This window comes from Myotis nattereri, assembly GCF_964212035.1.
Source record: "Myotis nattereri genome assembly, chromosome: 11".
NCBI lineage: Eukaryota > Metazoa > Chordata > Mammalia > Chiroptera > Vespertilionidae > Myotis > Myotis nattereri.
Genome location: NC_138086.1, coordinates 2,114,659 through 2,134,439, shown reverse-complemented (window position 1 = coordinate 2,134,439; position 19,781 = coordinate 2,114,659). Strand labels below are relative to the sequence as shown.

The following is a 19,781-nucleotide window of genomic DNA, read 5'->3' as shown; positions in this document are numbered from 1 at the left end:
AGAACAAACTGCAACATCAGAAACACGTTCACAGCACCTCTGCGCTTGGATGAACCATGGGAGGCAAGAGACAAGACAGGACGGAGAGGTGGCAGAGCTGAGAACCAGGGAAGAAGGGCAGGGGAGGCGCTCCAGGAAGAAACCGGAACCTGGGGGAGTGGAGACCGAACATGCGACGTCCACCCCCTCGTGCGGCTCACTGGGGGAAGAAGAGACGTACCCTGCTCACCGGCACCGGCTGCTCGTGATAACCTTGTCCGCTGTCGGCCATCACGGTGTGGGCCTTCTTGGCCACGTTCTCAGATGCCCTGTGTGTGGTGGTTAGATAGTTAAATAAACAGAAGGTGAGTCTGTGTGATGGATCCAGCCCTCTGGGCCCAGCCTCCTTGGACCAACAGTCTCTGAGGCGGCGGATGTGGCAGAGCACGTGGTGTGCGGACACAGAGGCTCCTGGAGACACATGCTGGGCACGAGGAGGCCGCTCTGGGGGCCAGGTAGGGGACAGGCCAGCATTCTGAAAGTCCTTGAACAGCTGAGAGAACAGGAGTCTTTCCATGCAAAGACGTCGATCTTCCTTGGTCCACTGCTCCTCGCGAGAGGGTGGTGAAGACTCACCGTGCAAATTAGGACTCCTTCTCGCAGGGTCCTGCCACCGAGGGCACGGAGCACGCAGGCTTCTGGAACACGACTATAAAATCCGGGGAAGGAAAGCTTAGAACCTACCCTATTTTTTGTTCTAACTACGGGACTGTCTTCCCTCCAGTTCAGACTCCTCAACCTTAGCAGGAGCTGGGAGACCACTTCTGAGAGAGGCAGGGATCTGGGTCCTGAGCGCGCCTGCCCAGAAAGCTGAGGGGTGAGGCAGCCTCAGCGTGTGGAAGATTTTGCATCTCCTTTCAGCTCTGAGACGCTCGGCCCACGTGCTGTGAGCTCCCCTGACTATTCTTTGTACTTGTTCGAGGCAGAGAGAGGTTTGTCTTGGAAAAGATCTTCTTTTAATGAAGACCTTCATTTACTCGTTGGCTGTAAAACCCACAGGAAAGAGGGTCCTTTATAGCCAATGAGGAGATGCCAAGAGCAAATATGAACCTAGTTCAGGGGATTTTCCTAGTTCATGCGATTTTTCCCAAATAGGAGATGATGCTCCATGTGGAGTCACATGAGAGCCTAGCAGAGTGTGAGATGCTGTGCGCACACAGCTCACACCGGGCCTGGGGTAACACAGCTCCAAGTCCATGGCTCATGTGTCTGTAGGAGACTGGGAGGATTTCCCACCACCAGTGCAGACCACACACTCACCAAATTATAACTTCTTCTTGAAAATTTAGGTCCATAATTGTTTTTTAATCTTCAACCAAGGATATTTTTTCCATTGATATTTTTAGAGAAGGTGGAAGGGAGGAAGGAGGGGGCATGGGGAAGAAAAGGGGGGAGAGAAAGAGACATTGATGTGAGAGAGACACATCGACAGGTTGCCTCCCATACGCCAGGGATCAAACCTACAACCCAAGTACATGCCTTTGACCAGGAATCAAACCCAGGAGCCTCCTGTGTGCAGGCCGATGCTCTAACTGCTTAGTCACACTGGCCAGGGCACATATATAAATTTTTAATGATTAAAGGCTTTTTCAAGTTTTCTATACCTTTTTGAGTCACTTTTATTTGTTTACTAGAGGCCCAGTGCACAAAAGTTTGTGCACTCAGCAGGTCCCTCAGCCCAGCCCTCTCGCAGCCCAGAAGCCTTCAGGGGATGTCTACCTCCCAGCTAAGGCCCACTCCCCTTGGGATCAGGCATAAGCTCGCAGTCAGACATCCCTCTGGCAGTCCGGGAGCCCTTGGGGGATGTCCAACTGCAGCTTAGGCCCACTACCCTGCAGCCACCTATGCGGAAGGTGCAGCGCCAGGACTGGGACTGCACCGCTGCCTCTCCCACTGCCTCTGTGGAAAGAGGGGGGCGCCAGGACCGCTATGGCTGGCCTGGCAGCACAGGCTCACTGGCCCTGCCCCCTGCCCAATGGACATTCCAGCAGGTTGTTCTGGAAGGTCATTCCACCATCCGGTCTATTTAGCATATTAGCTCTTTATTATATAAGATGGTGTTTTTTAAATCTTTATTGTTGAGAGTATTACAGATGTCCCCCTCATTCCCCCATTACTCCCCTCCCCCAGATCCCTCCCCACCCCAGGCCTTCACCACCCTATTGTCTGTGTCCATAGGAATGAATATTATATGCATAGAAATTCTTTGGTTAATCTCTTCCTGCCCCCCTCCCCACTTCCCTCTGAGATACATCAGTCTGCTCCATGATTCCATGCCTCTGGTTCTATTTTATTCATCAGTTTATTTTGTTCATTAGATTCCTTGTTCATTTATTTTGATTTTTAGATTCAATTGTTGATAGATATGTATTTATCGCCATTTAATTGCCATATTTTTTATCCTTTTTTTTCTTCTTCTCCTTAAAGAAGACCTTTTAACATTTCATGAAATACTGGTTTGCCAGCGATCAACTTCTTGCCTGGAAAGCTCTTTATCTGACCTTCAGTTCTAAATGATAGCTTTGCTGGGTAGAGTAATCTTGGTTGCAGGTCCTTCCAATTCATCATTTTGAATATTTCTTGCCACTCCTTTCTGGCCTGAAAAGTTTCTGTTGAGAAATCAGCTGAGTTGTGTGGGCACTCCCTTGTAGGTAACTAACTGCTGTTCTCTTGTTGCTTTTAAGATTATCTATTTGTCTTTGACCTCTGGCATTTTAATTATGATGTCTTGGTGTGGGCCTCTTTGGGTTCATTTTGTTTTGGACTCCCTGTGCTCCGTGGACTTGCAAATCTATTGCTTTCACTGTGTAAGGGAAGTTTTCTGTCTTTTTTTTTAGACAGGGCTAAAAAAAAGAAATTGCTTTTCAAGCCCAAGCCCCAAGCGGTGAGCAGCAGGCTGGCTACCTGCATCCATTCTGGGACAAAGGAGCTTCCATGGGGACCTGGGGCCTAGGGTCTGTCTGCCAGGCGTGGGCCCAGGGAGGCGGGGTATGTCCTGGGTCTGTCTGGCTGAACAGCACATCTGCAGCAGAGGTTTGCTGGCTGAGAGTGAGCATAGGTGAGTGACAGCAGAGTCTCTGTGCAGCTGATGACATCGGCCATGTTTCATTATCAGCAGCGTCCAGAACTCAAGTCAGTTGAGGACTATCAAGAGGAAGATGCCCCACTAGGAATGACCCTCTGGGCTGTATCTGCACTTGCACCTGTCCTTCTGCCCAAATGTTACTTTACTTTCCAGTCTTCTCCTGAAAAGTCCAACCAGGACTTCTTCTTCCCTCACCTCTGCTCAAGCCTCCCTCCCCGCACAGTGACATGTCAGCAAATACACAGATAAATGAATGCAACAGATGCATAAGCAGACAGATGGCTTGACTTTTGATGCCACTGGTTCTCCAAAGTCCATGGTGTTGCCTCCAGCCCCCTTTCCTCACATCTGGCCTCATACACTTCTGCGGTGAAAGCATGGTGCCAGGTGGTTTTAACAGCACCTCCTTTCGCAGAAATGCCCCAGACTTGGAGAAGCTGGAAGTGCCCTGGAGCAGGTGGGGAGGGTGGGTACTGGAAACAGTGGACCACTGTCTGCCACTCACAGCCCCTTCATGACCTTCCACTTCCCGCCCTTAGCCATCTCCCCACATGTGTGACTGTCCACCTGAATAGCAGCTTTGTGACTGCATTGACTACCATGGGCACATCCCCACACTCCACCCCACAGCACTCATCCACCTGGAGTTGGGGAAGGTGAGCTCGGCCAGACTTTAGCAATAAGGCAGGACCCTGATTTCCAAGGTGCAGCAGAAGACAAGTGAGAAGGTGCAGGTGGGAAGGTGCAGGTGGGAAGGGACAGGTGGGAAGGGACAGATGGGAAGGGATGGGTGGGAAGGGGCAAGTGGGCAGGTGCAGGTGGGAAGGGACAGGTGGGAAGGGGCAGGTGGGAATGGGCAGGTGGGAAGGGGCTGGTGGGAAGGGGCAGGTGGGAAGGGACAAGTGGGAAGGGGCAGGTGGGAAGGGGCAGGTGGGAAGAGGCAGGTGGGAAGGGGCAGGTGGGAAGGGACAGATGGGAAGGGATGGGTGGGAAGGGGCAAGTGGGCAGGTGCAGGTGGGAAGGGACAGGTGGGAAGGGGCAGGTGGGAATGGGCAGGTGGGAAGGGGCTGGTGGGAATGGGCAGGTGGGAAGGGACAGGTGGGAAGGGGCAGGTGGGAAGGGGCAGGTGGGCAGGTGCAGGTGGGAAGAGGCAGGTGGGAAGGGGCAGGTGGGAAGGGACAGGTGGGAAGGGGCAGGTGGGAAGGGACAGGTGGGAAGGGGCAAGTGGGCAGGTGCAGGTGGGAAGGGGCAGGTGGGCAAGTACAGGTGGGTAGGGGCAGGTGGGTAGGGGCAGGTGGGAAGGGGCAGGTGGGTAGGGGCAGGTGGGAAGGGGCAGGTGGGTAGGGGCAGGTGGGCAGGTGCAGGTGGGCAGGTGCAGGTGGGAAGGGGAAGGTGGGAAGGGGCAGGTGGGCAGGTGCAGGTGGGTAGGGGCAGGTGGGCAAGTACAGGTGGGTAGGGGCAGGTGGGAAGGGGCAGGTGGGCAGGTGCAGGTGGGCAGGTGCAGGTGGGAAGGGGCAGGTGGACGGCAAGCAGAAGCCACCCACGGAGGGAACCCCAGAAGCCAAGGCCACCTCACTGAGCCGCGGCTCCAGACACTCAGGCAGAGCAGCCGGGTCGCAGCACTGGCCCCTGCCCAGCTCTACAACCTCCTGGCGACACTGGCTTTCTGCCCTGCTCCCTGTCCTTGGGATCCTTCTCATTCTCCTTTAAGGAGCTACAATACTGCGCTAGATATTTTCCTTAGCTTTACTTTCTGGCTTTTGACATCCAGCTCAATATGTTGGGAGGTTCCCGCCAGGAAGTAAGGCACATGCCAATGCATGACACTATACACGGAATTTCAATGGCTTGTCAGAAGACGTGAAATGTATTTTTAAAATTTAGTCCATGAGAGAACAATGTGTCCTCCATGAAGCAAAGCCTCCTGTGGGAGCGTGGCTAAATAGTGAGCGCACTGCCCTCGTCAGCACATAGACTCTACGGAGGAAGCCGCTCCCATCGCGGAGACGCGCCCACAGGAGGCGCCCACACCGGGTCCAGGACACACTGGGACACAGCCACAGCCAGGCAAATGCAGTGACCACAGGGGCTCTGAAAACACCCCCTTCCCCAAGCCCGCCACGTCGTGTGAGCCGAGGTCAGGAGGAGACAGACTCCTCCACACCTCGAGGTGTCACCCACCACTGAGCATCACGACCAGGAGGAACAGAGACGCAGACGACAGTGCGGCAGAGAGCAGGGAGCACAGGGGAGGGAATGTGATGACAGCTCCGTGGGAAACACTGTGTTAGGTGAGGGACCCCAAAGGGCGTGGGCACACACACATCTGTGTGTTTGTACGCATGTGCATGTGTATGTCTGTAGGCATGCGACATGTGTGCACCTTGGTGTATGTGTGGTAATGTGTGTGTGCATCTGTGTGCATGTACATGGATGTGGGGGAATGCACATGGGTGGATATGTGGGTGTGCACATGCGGTCCTGTGTGCACACTGGTGCCTGTGTTGCTGAACATGTGTGCATATGGATGTGTGTTTGTATATATGTGCACATGGATGTATGTGTGTTGGTGTTAGTGTGCACATATCTGTTCAGGTGTGTGTGTTTGTCCACGCGTGCTCATTTGTGTGTGCATATGCATGTGTGTGCGTATGTGGAGTGAAGCAGTGACAGCAGGCTCTGAGGGCGGCACGCCAGAGCTCTCACAGTAAGGACTGTTACAGGCAGATCGGGAGCAGCAGTGCAGAACCTAAATTACACCAAACCACCCACCTTCACGCTCACATGCAGGTGAGCGTGGGCCCTGTCCCACACACGGGCACCACCAGACCATGAGTCCTCGCACACAGCCGCACAAGGAGGGGTGACACACGCCGGTGGCCTAACACCGCCAGCTGGGTCAGCCGGTGCTCACTGAACACACAGACCCCGGGCCAGCCCCAGTCCCTGTCAAACACGGGGACGGTGTTCCAGGCGTGTACAGGAGGCAACCGATCTAGGTTGCTCTCTACAGTCGATGTTTCTCTCCTCTCTCTCTCTAAAAAACAATCAATAAAAACACATCCTCAGGGGAGGATTGAGAAAAGAAGAAACTGCTTTTGGCCTGCACCAGACTTTCACAGGCACTGAGCACGAGACGGCACCCACCCAGCTGCCAGCGACTTCACTGGGTTATTATGGTTCTGCACGACCCAAGCCATGAGCGGAGGAAACGGGTCTCCGCAGCCGACGCGCTCTGACCCACAGACCCTGCCAGCAGCTGGCCACCTACCTCACCCTCACTCTCCAACCCTCACCCTCACCCCCACCCTCTAACCCTAACTCTAACCCTAACCCTCACCTTCACTCTCAGCCTCAGCCTCACCCTTCCCTTCACCATAACCCTCACCCTCTCACCCTCAGCCTCACCCTCACCCTTCCCTTCACCATAACCCTTCACCATAACCCTCACCCTCTCAGCCTCAGCCTCACCCTCAGCTTCCCCAGCTCCTGTGAGGCTGGCTTCTGCAGGAGCTCGGTGCTCCCACCCTCCTTGTCCTGGATGGCCCGCCTCATCCACAGTCCCCCGCGGCCTGCCCTGCAGACTTCCGGCCCAGGCGCAGACCACAGCCTGGCTGAGACACTCAGTGGCTCCCCCACCTGTGGCGGCCAAGCCCGCAGCTAATCACGGACAGGACCTGAGTGCACCCGCTTCTGCTGAGCCCGGCCACTCAGCACTGCCGGCCCTTAAGCCACGCGCACTGCGGACACCGCCGGGGGAGCCCAGCGAGTTCTGTTCCCCTCACTCACTGGGCCACACACGTCTTCCTCTGGAGCCACACACACAGCTCGCGAGAGCCCAGGACCCACAGTGGCATGGAGGCCCCACTCTAGGCCTGGCCACCACACGAGGCTTCACCCCACAAGCCCCTCCCATCACTCCCCACACGCTGAGCTGGATCGGCCTGAGCCCCCCACACGCTGAGCTGGATCGGCCCGAACCCCCCACACACTGAGCTGGATCGGCCCGAACCCCCCACACGCTGAGCTGGATCGGCCCGAGCCCCCCACACGCTGAGCTGGATCGGCCTGAGCCCCCCACACGCTGAGCTGGATCGGCCTGAGCCCCCCACACGCTGAGCTGGATCGGCCTGAGCCCCCCACACGCTGAGCTGGATCGGCCTGAGCCCCCCACACGCTGAGCTGGATCGGCCTGAGCCCCCCACACGCTGAGCTGGATCGGCCCGAACCCCCCACACGCTGAGCTGGATCGGCCTGAGCCCCCCACACGCTGAGCTGGATCGGCCTGAGCCCCCCACACGCTGAGCTGGATTGGCCTGAGCCCCACACACGCTGAACTGGGTTGGCCTGAGCCCCCCACACACTGAGCTGGATCGGCCTGAGCCCCCCACACGCTGAGCTGGATCGGCCTGAGCCCCCCACACACTGAGCTGGATCGGCCTGAGCCCCCCACACGCTGAACTGGGTTGGCCTGAGCCCCCCACACGCTGAGCTAGGAAGTGAACTGAGTGCATAAACCATATATTTAATCTGATGGCTATTAATACAAATAATTCTGTGTAGCCCAAATCTAATCAAAAGTGGGTGAATATTTAATCAATATTCACCCCCCTACATGCTGAGCTGGATCGGCCTGAGGCCCTCTCCCCGCCACGCTGAGCTGGGTCAGCCTCTGGTCCAGGCTCGTGCATATGTGAATTATAAATAACAGTTCTACATCATAATGTTCAAGTTATTGAAAATTAAAAATGATCTGAGCAAACAGTTAACAGGACTCCCCTGTGAAAACCTGCAGGACGACAATCTGCCCACAGCGGCAGAGAGGTGACTGCTTCCTCCATGGTGGGCGGTGGGGCCGGACGGTCACCGGTGAGCAGCCCCCACCTGCCCGCCGGCGCCCGCTCGCCCGCGAAGCGCTGCAGCGCGAATGTGGATCTGCACACCACAGCCCCCGCCGCCTCTCCCCCTGCGCTGCTCCAGCCTCTTCTCCCGGCCACTGAGCCACTGAGTCGGTCCTACTTCCTCGCGACCCTCAGAATTCGGAGAAGCAGAGTGGCGCTGAGCGCTGAGCGCTGCGGGGACAGGGCCCGGGAGCCCCGGCTCATTCCTGCCTACCTGCGCGGGACAGCTGCAGCAGGGCGGCCCTCAGATGCTGCTGGGCCCCCGGAGACACCTCATAGTGGTAGACATCTGTCACCGGAACCTTCTGGCACCTTCCAAACACTCCGTCTGTGAGAAAAAGGGAGGCAGAGAAGAGAAAGTGATGTTTCCTTTTCAGAGAGGAGGAAGGCATTACACCCTCCCTGCACCATGCCAGGCTTCGCAAGGCTTCAGAGCATCATCATCACAGCTCTCGGATGTCAGGGCACTGGGAGAGCAATGGCTTGTCTGAGTAAGGACAGTGTACCATGGGCCATGGGCTGTGAGAGTGGGCCGTGGGTGTGGGCCGTGGCCGTGGACCTGGGCCGTGGGCTGTGGGGAACAAAGGCAGAGCTGGAGAGAGGCTCAGGAACCCAGTGCCACTTGGGTTTTTTATTCGCGTTCCCATCCCCACCTCCCCACCTCCCCACCTTCCCACCCCTCACTTTTGTAACTTCCAGGCAGTGACATTCAGGACTGGTTTTCCAGATGAGGAACAGAACCCCCAGGAAGTATAATGTTAACTTGCAGAAGCCACAAGGCCCATGGATGCCTCCCACAGTGCCACGCGGGAGGCGCTGACGTGGGGTGGCCTGCACACCAGCCAGGGCGAGGGCTTTCTGAGAACCCAGCAGAGGTGCTGGCCGAGCAGGGCGCATTCCGGGACAATCCCGCAGCCCGTCCCTCTGTCCGAAGGAGGACCCGCTCCTCCGCGTCCCTCCCAGCCACACCCCGTTCCTCGGGCCCTGGAACCACTGGCTGTGAGACAAGCTTCCTGCAGGGCTCCACACATTCAAATCGCCACCTTCCCCACCCAAAGGCCCAATGGGGACCGTGCTGCCCACACAGGGTGGCCATCTGCAGCTTCGGCCGGATGGAAACGCGTCCCTGCCGGGGCAGCTGAAGAAAGCCTCACTCGCACAAGTCCAATGAGCAGCCGCGACTGCCGGGGGCGCACATGTGCTTGGACGGACGACCCTGTCCTTAGCAGAGTCCTCTGAAGTGTCGCACGCACCACTGGGACTTCTGTGGGACTTTGCAAAGCCCCGTGACTCAGCACACCTCTAACCACAGTGCACGGAGGAGTGCACCGTCTGCCGGTCCACAATTCACGCATCCGCCACCCACCCAGAGGTGGTGACAGCGCCTACAGGGAGGGTCTCGTCCCCACGCCGCCAGCACGCTGGCCTGTCTGCGGCGAGCACACACCCCACAAGTGTCCGGTTCCTGGTTTGGTTTTGTGCCAAGGACTCCGTGCCTGTGGGTGGTGTGCTTGTGGGGGGCACAGATAGGGGTGGGAGAAAGAGGGCAAAGGGGAAATGCTCTCTTCAGAATGTCCTGGAAGCTCTCGCTTTACTTGTCAAATGGAAATATTGTGACAGTAGAATCGTACTGTGGGGACCAGAAAGAGCACTGAGACCGCCCAGCCCACATGGTATAGATGGGGAAACCGAGCCGGAGTGTGGGGACGGGGCCGTGGGGGCGGCAGCTGACCGCGAGGCTGGGGGGGGGGGGCGGCAGCTGACCGCGAGGCCGAGGGAGGGGGGGCGGCAGTTGACCGCGAGGCCGTGGGGGGGGGGCTGGCAGCTGACCGTGAGGCCGTGGGGGGGCTGGCAGCTGACCGCGAGGCCATGGGGGGCGCCCGGCAGCTGACCACAAGGCTGGGGGGGCTGGCAGCTGACCATGAGGCTGGGGGCGCTGGCAGCTGACCACGAGGCTGGGAGGGTGGCTGGCAGCTGACCACGAGGCTGGGGGGGGGGGCGGCTGGCAGCTGACCACGAGGCTGGCGGGGGGGCCGGCAGCTGACCACGAGGCCGTGGGGGCTGGCAGCTGACCGTGAGGCCGTGGGGGGCCGGCAGCTGACCGCGAGGCCGTGGGGGGGGGGGCTGGCAGCTGACCGCGAGGCCGTGGGGAGGGGGCTGGCAGCTGACCGCGAGGCCGTGGGGGCTGGCAGCTGACCGCGAGGCTGGGAAGGTGGCTGGCAGCTGACCGCGAGGCCATGGGGGGCCGGCAGCTGACCGCGAGGCCATGGGGGGCCGGCAGCTGACCGCGAGGCTGGGGGGGGGGGCGGCAGCTGACCACGAGGCTGGGGGCGGGGGGCTGGCAGCTGACCATGAGGCTGGGGGGGGGGGGGGCTGGCAGCTGACCACGAGGAAGAGAAGTCAGGCTACTGGATCCCAAACCTTCGTGGTGACCATGCTGCCAGAGATGAACCAAGAATCACCTCCCTCAGGAAATGCACCAAGTCACTCAGAGTCTCAGAGGAAAATGGCCAGACATGTGCTATTTTGGAAGGCAGCTATGCTCACCACTATACCACCAATGCCAACGATGACATGTGCTATTTTGGAAGGTCCCGGTAATTCTCTCCCTTCTGAAGTATACAGAAACACATTGATTGGTATGGGCTGTTTATATAGTCTGTGTGTAGACATGTGCATACATATGTGTGTGAATGTGTATAGATGTATTTGTGTGTCTACCTGTGTGCATGTGTACACATGTCTGCACACAGGTGTGTGCACAGGGGGGTGGGGTGTGACCACATATATCTGTTGTGTGTGCATGTGTGTTTTATGTGCACACATGTGTGCGTATGTGTGGCTACATGTATGTCGGTGGGTGTTGCCTTTGTGTGCCATTGCCTACATGTATACATGTGTGTCCATTCATGAATGTCTCTATGCCACATGCACATTGCTGCATATGCATGTGCTTGGGCGTGCATGTGTGCAGCATTTATATGTAGTGTGTGCATCTGTGTGTGTATTATGTGTGCACATATATGTACACATGTTTCTGTGTCTGCACGCATGTGTATATACATGTGTGTGCGCATATACAACGCCTCTAACATTTAACTGCCACACTCACCATGGAAACCCAAGGATGCTGCTGTTTGAAACTCATCTCTTCACCCAGGAGACAGGGATCCCCAAGACAGAAACCGGGTCCACTCACCTGCCTCTGCTCTGTCCCCGGGGACTGAGCACACTCAGCACACCTCTCACACTCCTGTCCCCACACCTGCTAAGCGTGTGCAAAGCCCCTTCCCTGTGAGGGGTAGATTCCATCCATGCATGTCACTGCGTCGCACCCTGACCTGGGAAATGCAGGGACGCCTGCTCTAACATCCCACTGGGTGGGCGGGCAGGATGGGTGGGCAAAACAGCCCTGGGGGCCACACACTGGGGCAAAAACAGACTCTACTCTCTCAAGGGCACCCAGACTTGTGCCACGTGGAGATTCCCTCGTGACTGAGGTGGGTGACACGCAGGCCCTGAGCACAGCGCAGAGGCGCCGACCTTCTCCAGGGCAGGAGGAGCCGGGGGCCGGCAGGAAGGGCTGGCCCGGGGCCAGAGCCGCGGGTGAAGGGAGCTGTCCTTTCAGAGGAGGGTGGCTCGGTGAGGGTGTTGGCCTCCTCAGAGGTGAACCGAGAGGACGCCGAGGGTGGCCAGCCGCAGGTGGCCCCTTCTGTGTGTGCATGGCAGGGAGGGGCTCGGGGTCCGGGGAATGTTCTGAGGGACGGCCCATAGACAGTGAATCTCTTCAAAGCAGTAACAGAGCCGTCCTGCTGGCTGGAGACGGGACATGGCCGTGTCCTGATGGCCCCGGGCCCTGACCGCTGCCCCCGGGCCCTGACCGCTGCCCCCACAGGCCCGGGAGCAAGTCCGCATTCTTCTGTGGGACGGTCACCGTCCAGTTCCGTGGGTACTACCACAGCAACCACACACGCATGGCGTGGCCGTAAAACTCTAAATGTTGGAGAACTCAGTGGACTCTGGGCTGTCCCCAAACCCAATTTCTAGCAAGGCACCCCGCCTTTATTTTGCAGAGCAGAACACTGGGTCCCCACTGCCTCTGGGGACCCCAGGGGATGGTGCTACAGACAGAAAGAGAAGGCCACCTCCCAGCTGCCGCCTCTGCTCAGGCTGTGGCAGGGACGCGCCGCTAGCTGTCATCCAGAACTGGGGAGGGAACGAGGAAGGGGTTTTGCCGGAGTTTTTGAAGAATGTGGGGAAAAGTTGCTTGTTTACCTGGTCCGTTTGTGTGTTCCCACCGGCAAAGCCATTTTCACTCATAAACATCACTGTCCCCCAAACACGGACACAGTCTGTCCAAGAGCCGGGCTGCTGGACCCACGTCCAGGCCCAAACCACGTCCCCTTCGTCCGTGGAACTGAGTGCCCTCTGTTCCATGGCACACACATGTGCCTGCACTCACAGATACACACATGCACACGCGCTCCGTCCCACATGCACACACAGGACCGCTCCTCTCCCCTCACCCCTTCGGTACCAGCACCCTCAGCTCAGGGCCCCGACACCACGCTCTGCAGCCCCCAGGGACTAAATAAAAATCTGTGGGTGTTTAACTGGTGCTTCTCCATTTGCCTAAAAGATAAACTTATAACAAATTTATAGCATCATCAGCTAGAATCCCAACATGCTGGAATCCCACATAAACTTAGGAGTCTTCAACCCTAGCAGGTGAGCCGGGGCGAAGGGCCAGGGGCTCCTGAGACAGATGAGGCTCACGCCGGAGGCTGCCAACGAGGTGCATGTGTCTGTTTCCCCAGCAAGCCCAGTACCTTCTCCCACCCTCCTCCCCGCCCCGGGTCCGAGGCTGGTTCTCCCAGCCTCACGCCTGGGGAGGCGGGCCTGCTCTGGGAAGGGACCTCGTGCTAGACTCTGACTTGTGGCTCTGGGACTGCCAGGCGCGAGGCATCTCCGAGAACAACCAGAGCCAGCTGGTCAGGGAGCCCCGGGCGTGAGCAAGTCAGTCTGGGTCTCCCCTCGAGAGAACGGTTATGGGGACGTTCCCTGGGATCCGCCTCCGCTCACGTGAACGGGCACCGAGAGCAGCGCCCGCGGGACCTGGCATCAGCGCGTCCGTCGTGAGCGCCCTCGGGAGGAGCCCCGGCCACGGGCAGCTCCTGCCGAGCCTCTCTCAGCTGCTCAGCCTGGTGGTGTCAGTGGCGGGTGGGGTAGCAATGAAACCGTTTTTTCTGCACCCAGGATATTTTACCCTCTTTTCTTCTTTTTCTAATATCTTTTGTTTTTATTTTTATGTCTTTTTTTGCATTTCTCCATTATCTCTTTGGGAAGAGGTAACGGGACTGGGGAATTAATAAACATAACTTGACCCCTTAGATGTTCCAAGTGGGGTCGTTACTCGAGAGCACAGTTAGGAATTACTGCATTGCTTACACCTGTTCAAGAGTGTGTGCAAATGGCTTATTCATGGAAAAAATGTGCATGTGCAGCCATATTATCTCCGTTCCCTGGAAACCTCAAAAACAATGCTCTTGACTTTGGAGTGAGAAGAGAGGCAGAAAAGGTGCCACGATTATAAAGCCGTCACAGGTGAGGGCGTGGAAACGGGGTCCTGGACTGCTATGGGGCAGAGGAGAGACGTGACCTAATTCACCCATGTGCAGAATTCCTCGTGGGGGCAGCACGCATGAGGACTGGGGGCAGGGAGTCTGTGGACGTGGACAGTGGCCTGGGACATGCATTCGGGGCCTCCAAACACTGTACAAGTAAACATACGGCATGCGTCCACCGAGGGAGCAGCCAGACCTTCCGGGACAAAAGGAGCCACATGGTCTGTCTGCAGCGGCTCTGAGTACAGGTTTGAGCACCGGGCCTGGGTGCTCAGGAATGTAACCCACCCCCAGGCCGGCCCCAGCCCCGGCCCTGAGCCTGCCTTCAGGAGGAACAGTCCCACCCCCAGCCCGGGGGCGGCACCTGCTCATGTGCCCATCAGCCCAGGACCTGCTGATCCACATCACACTCTATAGCAGTGATGGTGAACCTGTGACACGCGTGTCAGAGGTGACAAGCGAACTCATTTTGGTTGATTTTTCTTTGTTAAATGGCATTTAAATATATACAATAAATATCAAAAATATAAGTCTTTGTTTTACTATGGTTGCAAATATCAAAAAATTTCTGTATGTGACACGGCATCAGAGTTAAGTTAGGGTTTTTCAGAATGCTGACACGCCGAGCTCAAAAGCTTCGCCATCACTGGTCTATAGACTGGTTCCCAAGCACCTCGCCCTGCCTCAGCGTTGGCCCCGGCAGCGGCACAGACCAAGCAGCAGCAGGGGCCCCTCCTGGCCTCCCCGCAGAGCCAGACCTCCTCAGGACAGCTCGGGTCAGCTCAGGACAGTGATGCCTGGCCGCCAGAAATGCCCCAGACCCACCAGGTGTGCCCAGTGCCAGCTCCAGAGAGGAGATGAATTTGCTGCTCCCCAGTGAGGCCAACATCAGCACATGCACATGCTCACACACACACACACACACACACACACACACACATGTGTGCACACAGGCACAAGCACACGCACACAGTTCTATGTTTGCAATGTGCACACGTGCCTTTGCTTCGTGAGGAGTTTAGACCGGTGACACACATTTGGTGTCTACTTTGTCCACAAACTCCAGCTCAGCAGTTCGCACCCGGGAACACACCACCCTCTCCTCCGCGAGATGAGACACTCACAGGCACGGTGCCAGGGCCAGGGCTCAGAGCAAAGGCCCGACACAGGCCTGCCGCCGCAGAGAGGCTGAGCCGGCCAAGGAAGGCTTTCTGGAGGCGGCGGCCCAGGGCTGCGCTGTGGCTGAGCAGCTGCAGACAGCGGAGGGGCCCGGCCCACAGGACAAGAGTGAAGCTGTGAGCCCGGGGCTCGGTCGAGGCTGCCCTCCACGCCAGCGGAGGAGTCGCGGACGGACTTAGTCACGGGGAGGCACGCGAAGGGGCAGGCTGGCCACGAGGACGTCCAAGAGGGGCGCCCTGGCCCCACTGCCGCAGAGGTAGGACCGCTTCACGTCACCCCACGAGGTGCATCTCCTCCCTCGCCGTGGCTACGTGCTCGCTGCTCTGTGGCTCCTGCAGCGCTTTGCAGCTGGGTTTGTCTCTATTAATTTGAGAGACAGATACCAGTCTGCCGTCCCATGTACGGCTGCATCCCTGGCTGATCCTCGCATGTGCCCTGACCAGGGTGGAGCCCACAGCCTGGGCGCACAGGACGACGTCACCGGCAGGGCTCGCACTTGGGTTTCGAATGCTCACTACAGCCCTGGGATGTAAGGCAAGAAGCTCTGGGGCCGAGCAGGACCGTGGAGGTGGTGCCGACATGGGGCAGGGCGCCGCTGGGTCTGGAATCGGTGACCGTGAAGACCAGAGGCTCTGGGAGGAAGGACAGCTGCTCCGCCAGAGGCAACGCGAGCCCTGACGGCCGGCCGGCCGGGACCTGGGAGCAGGGAGCAGACCCTCAGCGCCCACAGGGGGTGTGGGGCGGAGCCCAGAGGAGCCTGAGACGCGGGAAGGGAAATGTCCTGCCTGCCCCACGCCAACTCGCCGCCGGAAACCGTCCTTCCTGGAAGTCCTCTGCCTCCACGGCCTCCCAGGGGACGGCGCCGGGTGAGGTGGGAGAGCCCGGCTGAAGCAAGAGGCCACCCCCTGAGCGGGCTGCGCGGCTGGAAGCTTGGGTCTCGGGCTGTGCTGGGGTCCCCTTGGTGGTACATTTCTCACAGGTCAGCAGGACAAAGGCACCGGTCAAGTGCAGAGGCTTCTGTGCCTCCCCCAACACACCTTCCATCCGGGTCGGGTCTGCGGGAGGCGGGCCCCGTCAGAGGGCCACTCTGGGCTGCGGGCCTGTCGAGGCCACAGCCAGACCGACAGGGCCTTCCTCCAGCTTCACTTGGCTGCTGGCCGCCGGCCCTCCTCCCCGCACAGCTGGGGACCAAGATAAAGGCCAGCCCGCCACGGCCCAGCCACGCTCAGGTGCGAGCTGTACCCCTGGGTCTAGAAACCCCACTCCCCGGATCCACGTGTCCCAAACTGTACTTCCGGGCCCTGCCGTGGGCCTCCCACTCTTTTGAGCCGAGGGGTCTCGGGGGCGCGGCGGGAGCCGGGAGGCAGCGCTCACAGCCGGGCTGGGCCAGCGGGACCTCGCCTCGCGCTCCACAAGGCCCCCTGCAGAGCCGAGCTGCGCCCGGGCAGCCAGGCCCGCACCGCCCGCTCAGAACCACCCGGGGACCCGTGGCGGGCCCCTGACCGAAGCTGCGGCCAGCCGTGGTCTGACTCGGGTGGCAGAGCCGCTGCCGGAGACACCTGCTTCCCCGCCGCAGCCTGAGCCGCATCCACTAGGCTCCTCCCACTGCCCCACAGCCAGCTGCGAGCAGCGCTTTCCAAAGATGTCGGCGGCGACTAGAACGGCCCCTTCACCTCCTCCTCGTAGCAACCGGGAGCCGAGGCCGGGTTTGGTCTGCTGCGCGTGGCTGCTCCTGCCGCTGCGTCCCGGCTTCTACTGGCTCCGGGCCCTGGAGACAGGGCTGGTGGCTCGGGCGCGGGGGCCAGAGCTTTCTGGCGGGCGCGGGGCGGCCAGCAACCCTGAGCGCGACATTGATTGGCAAACACGGATCCCACCTGAGCCCCCCCCGCTGGGCCCTTCCTGCAGGAGAACATGCTTCTTGGAACCATTTAGGCCAGCGGTTCTCAACCTTCCTAATGCCGCGACCCTTTAACACATGTTGTGGTGACCCCCAATTTCATTGTTACAAATTGAACATCATTAAAGCATAGTGATTAATCACAAAAACAATATGTAATTATATATGTGTTTTCCGATGGTCTTAGGCGCCCCCCTTCAAAGGGTCATTCGACCCCCAAAGGGGTCGCGACCCACAGGTTGAGAACCGCTGCTCTAGGAGAACCCGGGTTCCGCAGAAGGAGCAGCGGCCTCTGCTTTCTTCACAGAGGACACGGAGGCCTGAGGGCCTGGGCCGCCTGGCCCCAGCCTCGCCCGGCGGAGCAGACGTCTCCCTCCCACCTGCCGCCGTCCTGGCTCCGGGCCCCTCAGCCCTGCTCCTCCCTGGGCCTGGGTCCTCCGCTCCCCTGGGCTTGGGTTCTAGGCTGTTGAAGACTTTAGGCCTGCAGGTCAGTGCTCTCAGCTTCCGACCGGGCTCAGGAACTAACTCCCTGGATGGCCTCTGGCAGGCCAGCCCTCTCGGAGCCTCGGCGCCCTGGTCTGCAGAGTGAAAGGCTAACGCGTCTGACGCCCCAGCCTCCAGGTCGGAGGGACCAGGTGCCCTTAGGAATCGGAGCCAGTGTCCGGGCCTCAGAGAGAGTGAAGGGCCTCAGGCCTGAGGAGCTGCAGAGGCTGAGGGGCGCATCCCAGAGGCGCAGGGTTGGGTGGGGGGGGGGGGGGGGGACTCGACTCATAAAGAAAGATCCTCACCGAGGGCCGGCTGCTCACCGGCCTCACCCAGCTGCTCACACACGAGCCCATGGGTGCAAACGCCTGGCTTTGCCTCTGCTGAGCCGTGTGGCTCTGGGCAAGCCAGCCAGCTCCTGGAGCCTTAGTCTGCTTACCTGCCATTCCGCAAGCACAGGGAGACCAGCGGGGAAAGTGCGGTGAAGCCACGGGTGACCCCAGGAAGCACCTCCCAGGAGCCCAGGCCAGGGGAGCGGGAGGTCGCCTCCTCGCGCAGCGGCCACAGCTAGTTTGGACCTCCGTGGCTCCTTCTCCCGCCTCTGAGCGGCTCACTCGCATCCTCTCCTCCTCACAGCAGGGCCCTCGTGCCCCGGGAGGAGCCAGCGAGTCGCCTCCCACCGGATTGGCGCGCCACGAGAAAGGCCTGGCCGCCCGGTTCAGGGAGAGGGAAGGCACCAGCTGCGCCCTTGCTGGACTTTCACTTCTCGCTTTGGATATTGACACATGCCTGGCTGCCTTGCAGGGGGGCCCGGGCCCTGGGCCCAGGGGCTGACTTTAACTCCAACAGGAGAGCAATCCCCCGGGCCAGCCCCTCCGACCAAGGCCAGGGCACTGACAACACCCCTCGCGTCCATACAGAGTCACCAACTTAGCAATGAGCCTGATCTACCTGGCCAAACGTTAATTCACTCACCCTCATGCCTTGGCGGGGCTCGGCCCAATGATTTCGCAGGCCTTACACAGCCCTCTGGCCTGACGTTCCCCACCGGTTAGTGCAAAGCGCGTCGCTGGCGGATGCCCGAGGCTGCCTTCCAAACGCTCAGACACGCAGGCTGCTCTGCCTGGGCACTGTGGTCCAGAAGCCGTGCTGTGCGCCGGGCACAGAAGAAAATACAAAGGAAAAAGGAAGCAGCCCTGGCCGGTTTGGTTCAGTGGATCAAGCGTCAGCCTGCAGACTGAAAAGTCCCGGGTTCGATTCCGGTCAGGGCACAGGCCTGGGTTGTGGGCTTGATCCCCAGTAGGGGGCGTGCAGGAGGCAGCTGATCCATGATTCTCATCATTGATGTTCTATCTCTCTTCCCCTCTCCCTTCCTCTCTGAAATCAATAAAAATATATTTAAAGAAAAAATAAAGGACACAGCTCATGTCTGCTAGGTACTCACATTTTATTTAAGGAGCCAGATATGTGAACAATTGATAAAAGAAATGCTAAAGAAAGCACAGTTTCTAATGACCACATTTGTCTTAGCATTTGCTACGGGAAACCAGACCAAACTGACCAGGGACCGCACTGGTGGGACCAACCCAAACCCATGCTGCTGCTGCTGGTGGCAGAAAGCCCTCGGGCGGCGGGGGAGTGAGGGGTGGGGGGACGGCAGAAAGCCCTCGGGCTGGCGGGGGGGGGGGGGGGAACCGGCTCCCAGCAGCACAGCAGCGCCCCCCCCCCCCAGCCAGGGACTGCACCTGCAGGAGGGGTTCCTGGGGAAAGACCAGGAAGCAGCCCTGTGAGCCTCTAGTGCCCGGCTGCTGCCACCTGCCTTCGCCCGAGGAGAGGCCCCGGGTCCAGCCTGGACTGGCACCTTGGCAACACCTTGGCCATTTCAGTGCTGTTTTCCCTTCTGTTCATGAAGTGACAGGCTCCTTGCCCATCTCCGAGCGAGGTATGCCAGCCCTGACCTCCCGTCCAGACACGGGAGCACCAGGGAGCCAGGGCGCCCAGACCCAGGACAGGGGACAGCATCCGACCGAGGCCGCTCCAGGGCACCCAGCAAACTCCATGTGCCAGGAGCTGGGGTCCCACCCCCCTCCGCAGTGTGGGGCGCAGTCTGCGAGGACGCAGACGCGGAGATAAGCCGCGGGAAAGAGAAAGGCGGGCTATCTCCAGCAGCCAATCTCCCTCAGCAGCCCTTGTTCCAGCCGTTGCCAAGTAACCAGGGCCTCTCCTCTTATCAGCCCCAAACGTTCCATTGACTATTCAGACGAGAATAGAAAGGCCTGGCACCAAGGCCTTAAGCAGCACTGAACGAAAATGGCACATTACGGGGATGAGGGACAAGGGAATCTGTTAGCCTCATCTTATCTGCACAGCGACAGGGACTCAAAACCAGCCGTCCATCACTGTCCGCACTATCCTATTCCTCCACTGAAGAGCCTCGCTCACCTACCAGGGAGAGAGGGAGGGGGAGAGGGAGGGAGGGGGAGAGGGAGGGAGGGGGAGAGGGAGGGAGGGGGAGAGGGAGGGAGGGGAGAGGGAAGGAGGGGGAGAGGGAGGGAGGGTCCTTGTTCATAACC

The 19,781-nt window shown here is 59.1% G+C and overlaps 1 protein-coding gene across 1 annotated transcript in view; it reads right to left on the bottom strand.

Annotated features, from left to right (window-relative positions):
• Positions 1 to 19,781, bottom strand: part of PTPRN2 (protein tyrosine phosphatase receptor type N2) — a 477,757-nt gene that overhangs the window by 339,501 nt on the left and 118,475 nt on the right. Inside the window, exon 3 of the mRNA XM_081101859.1 lies at positions 8,240 to 8,353. Within this exon, the coding sequence (XP_080957985.1) occupies positions 8,240 to 8,353 (114 nt within the window). The remainder of the gene's footprint in view (positions 1 to 8,239; positions 8,354 to 19,781) is intronic.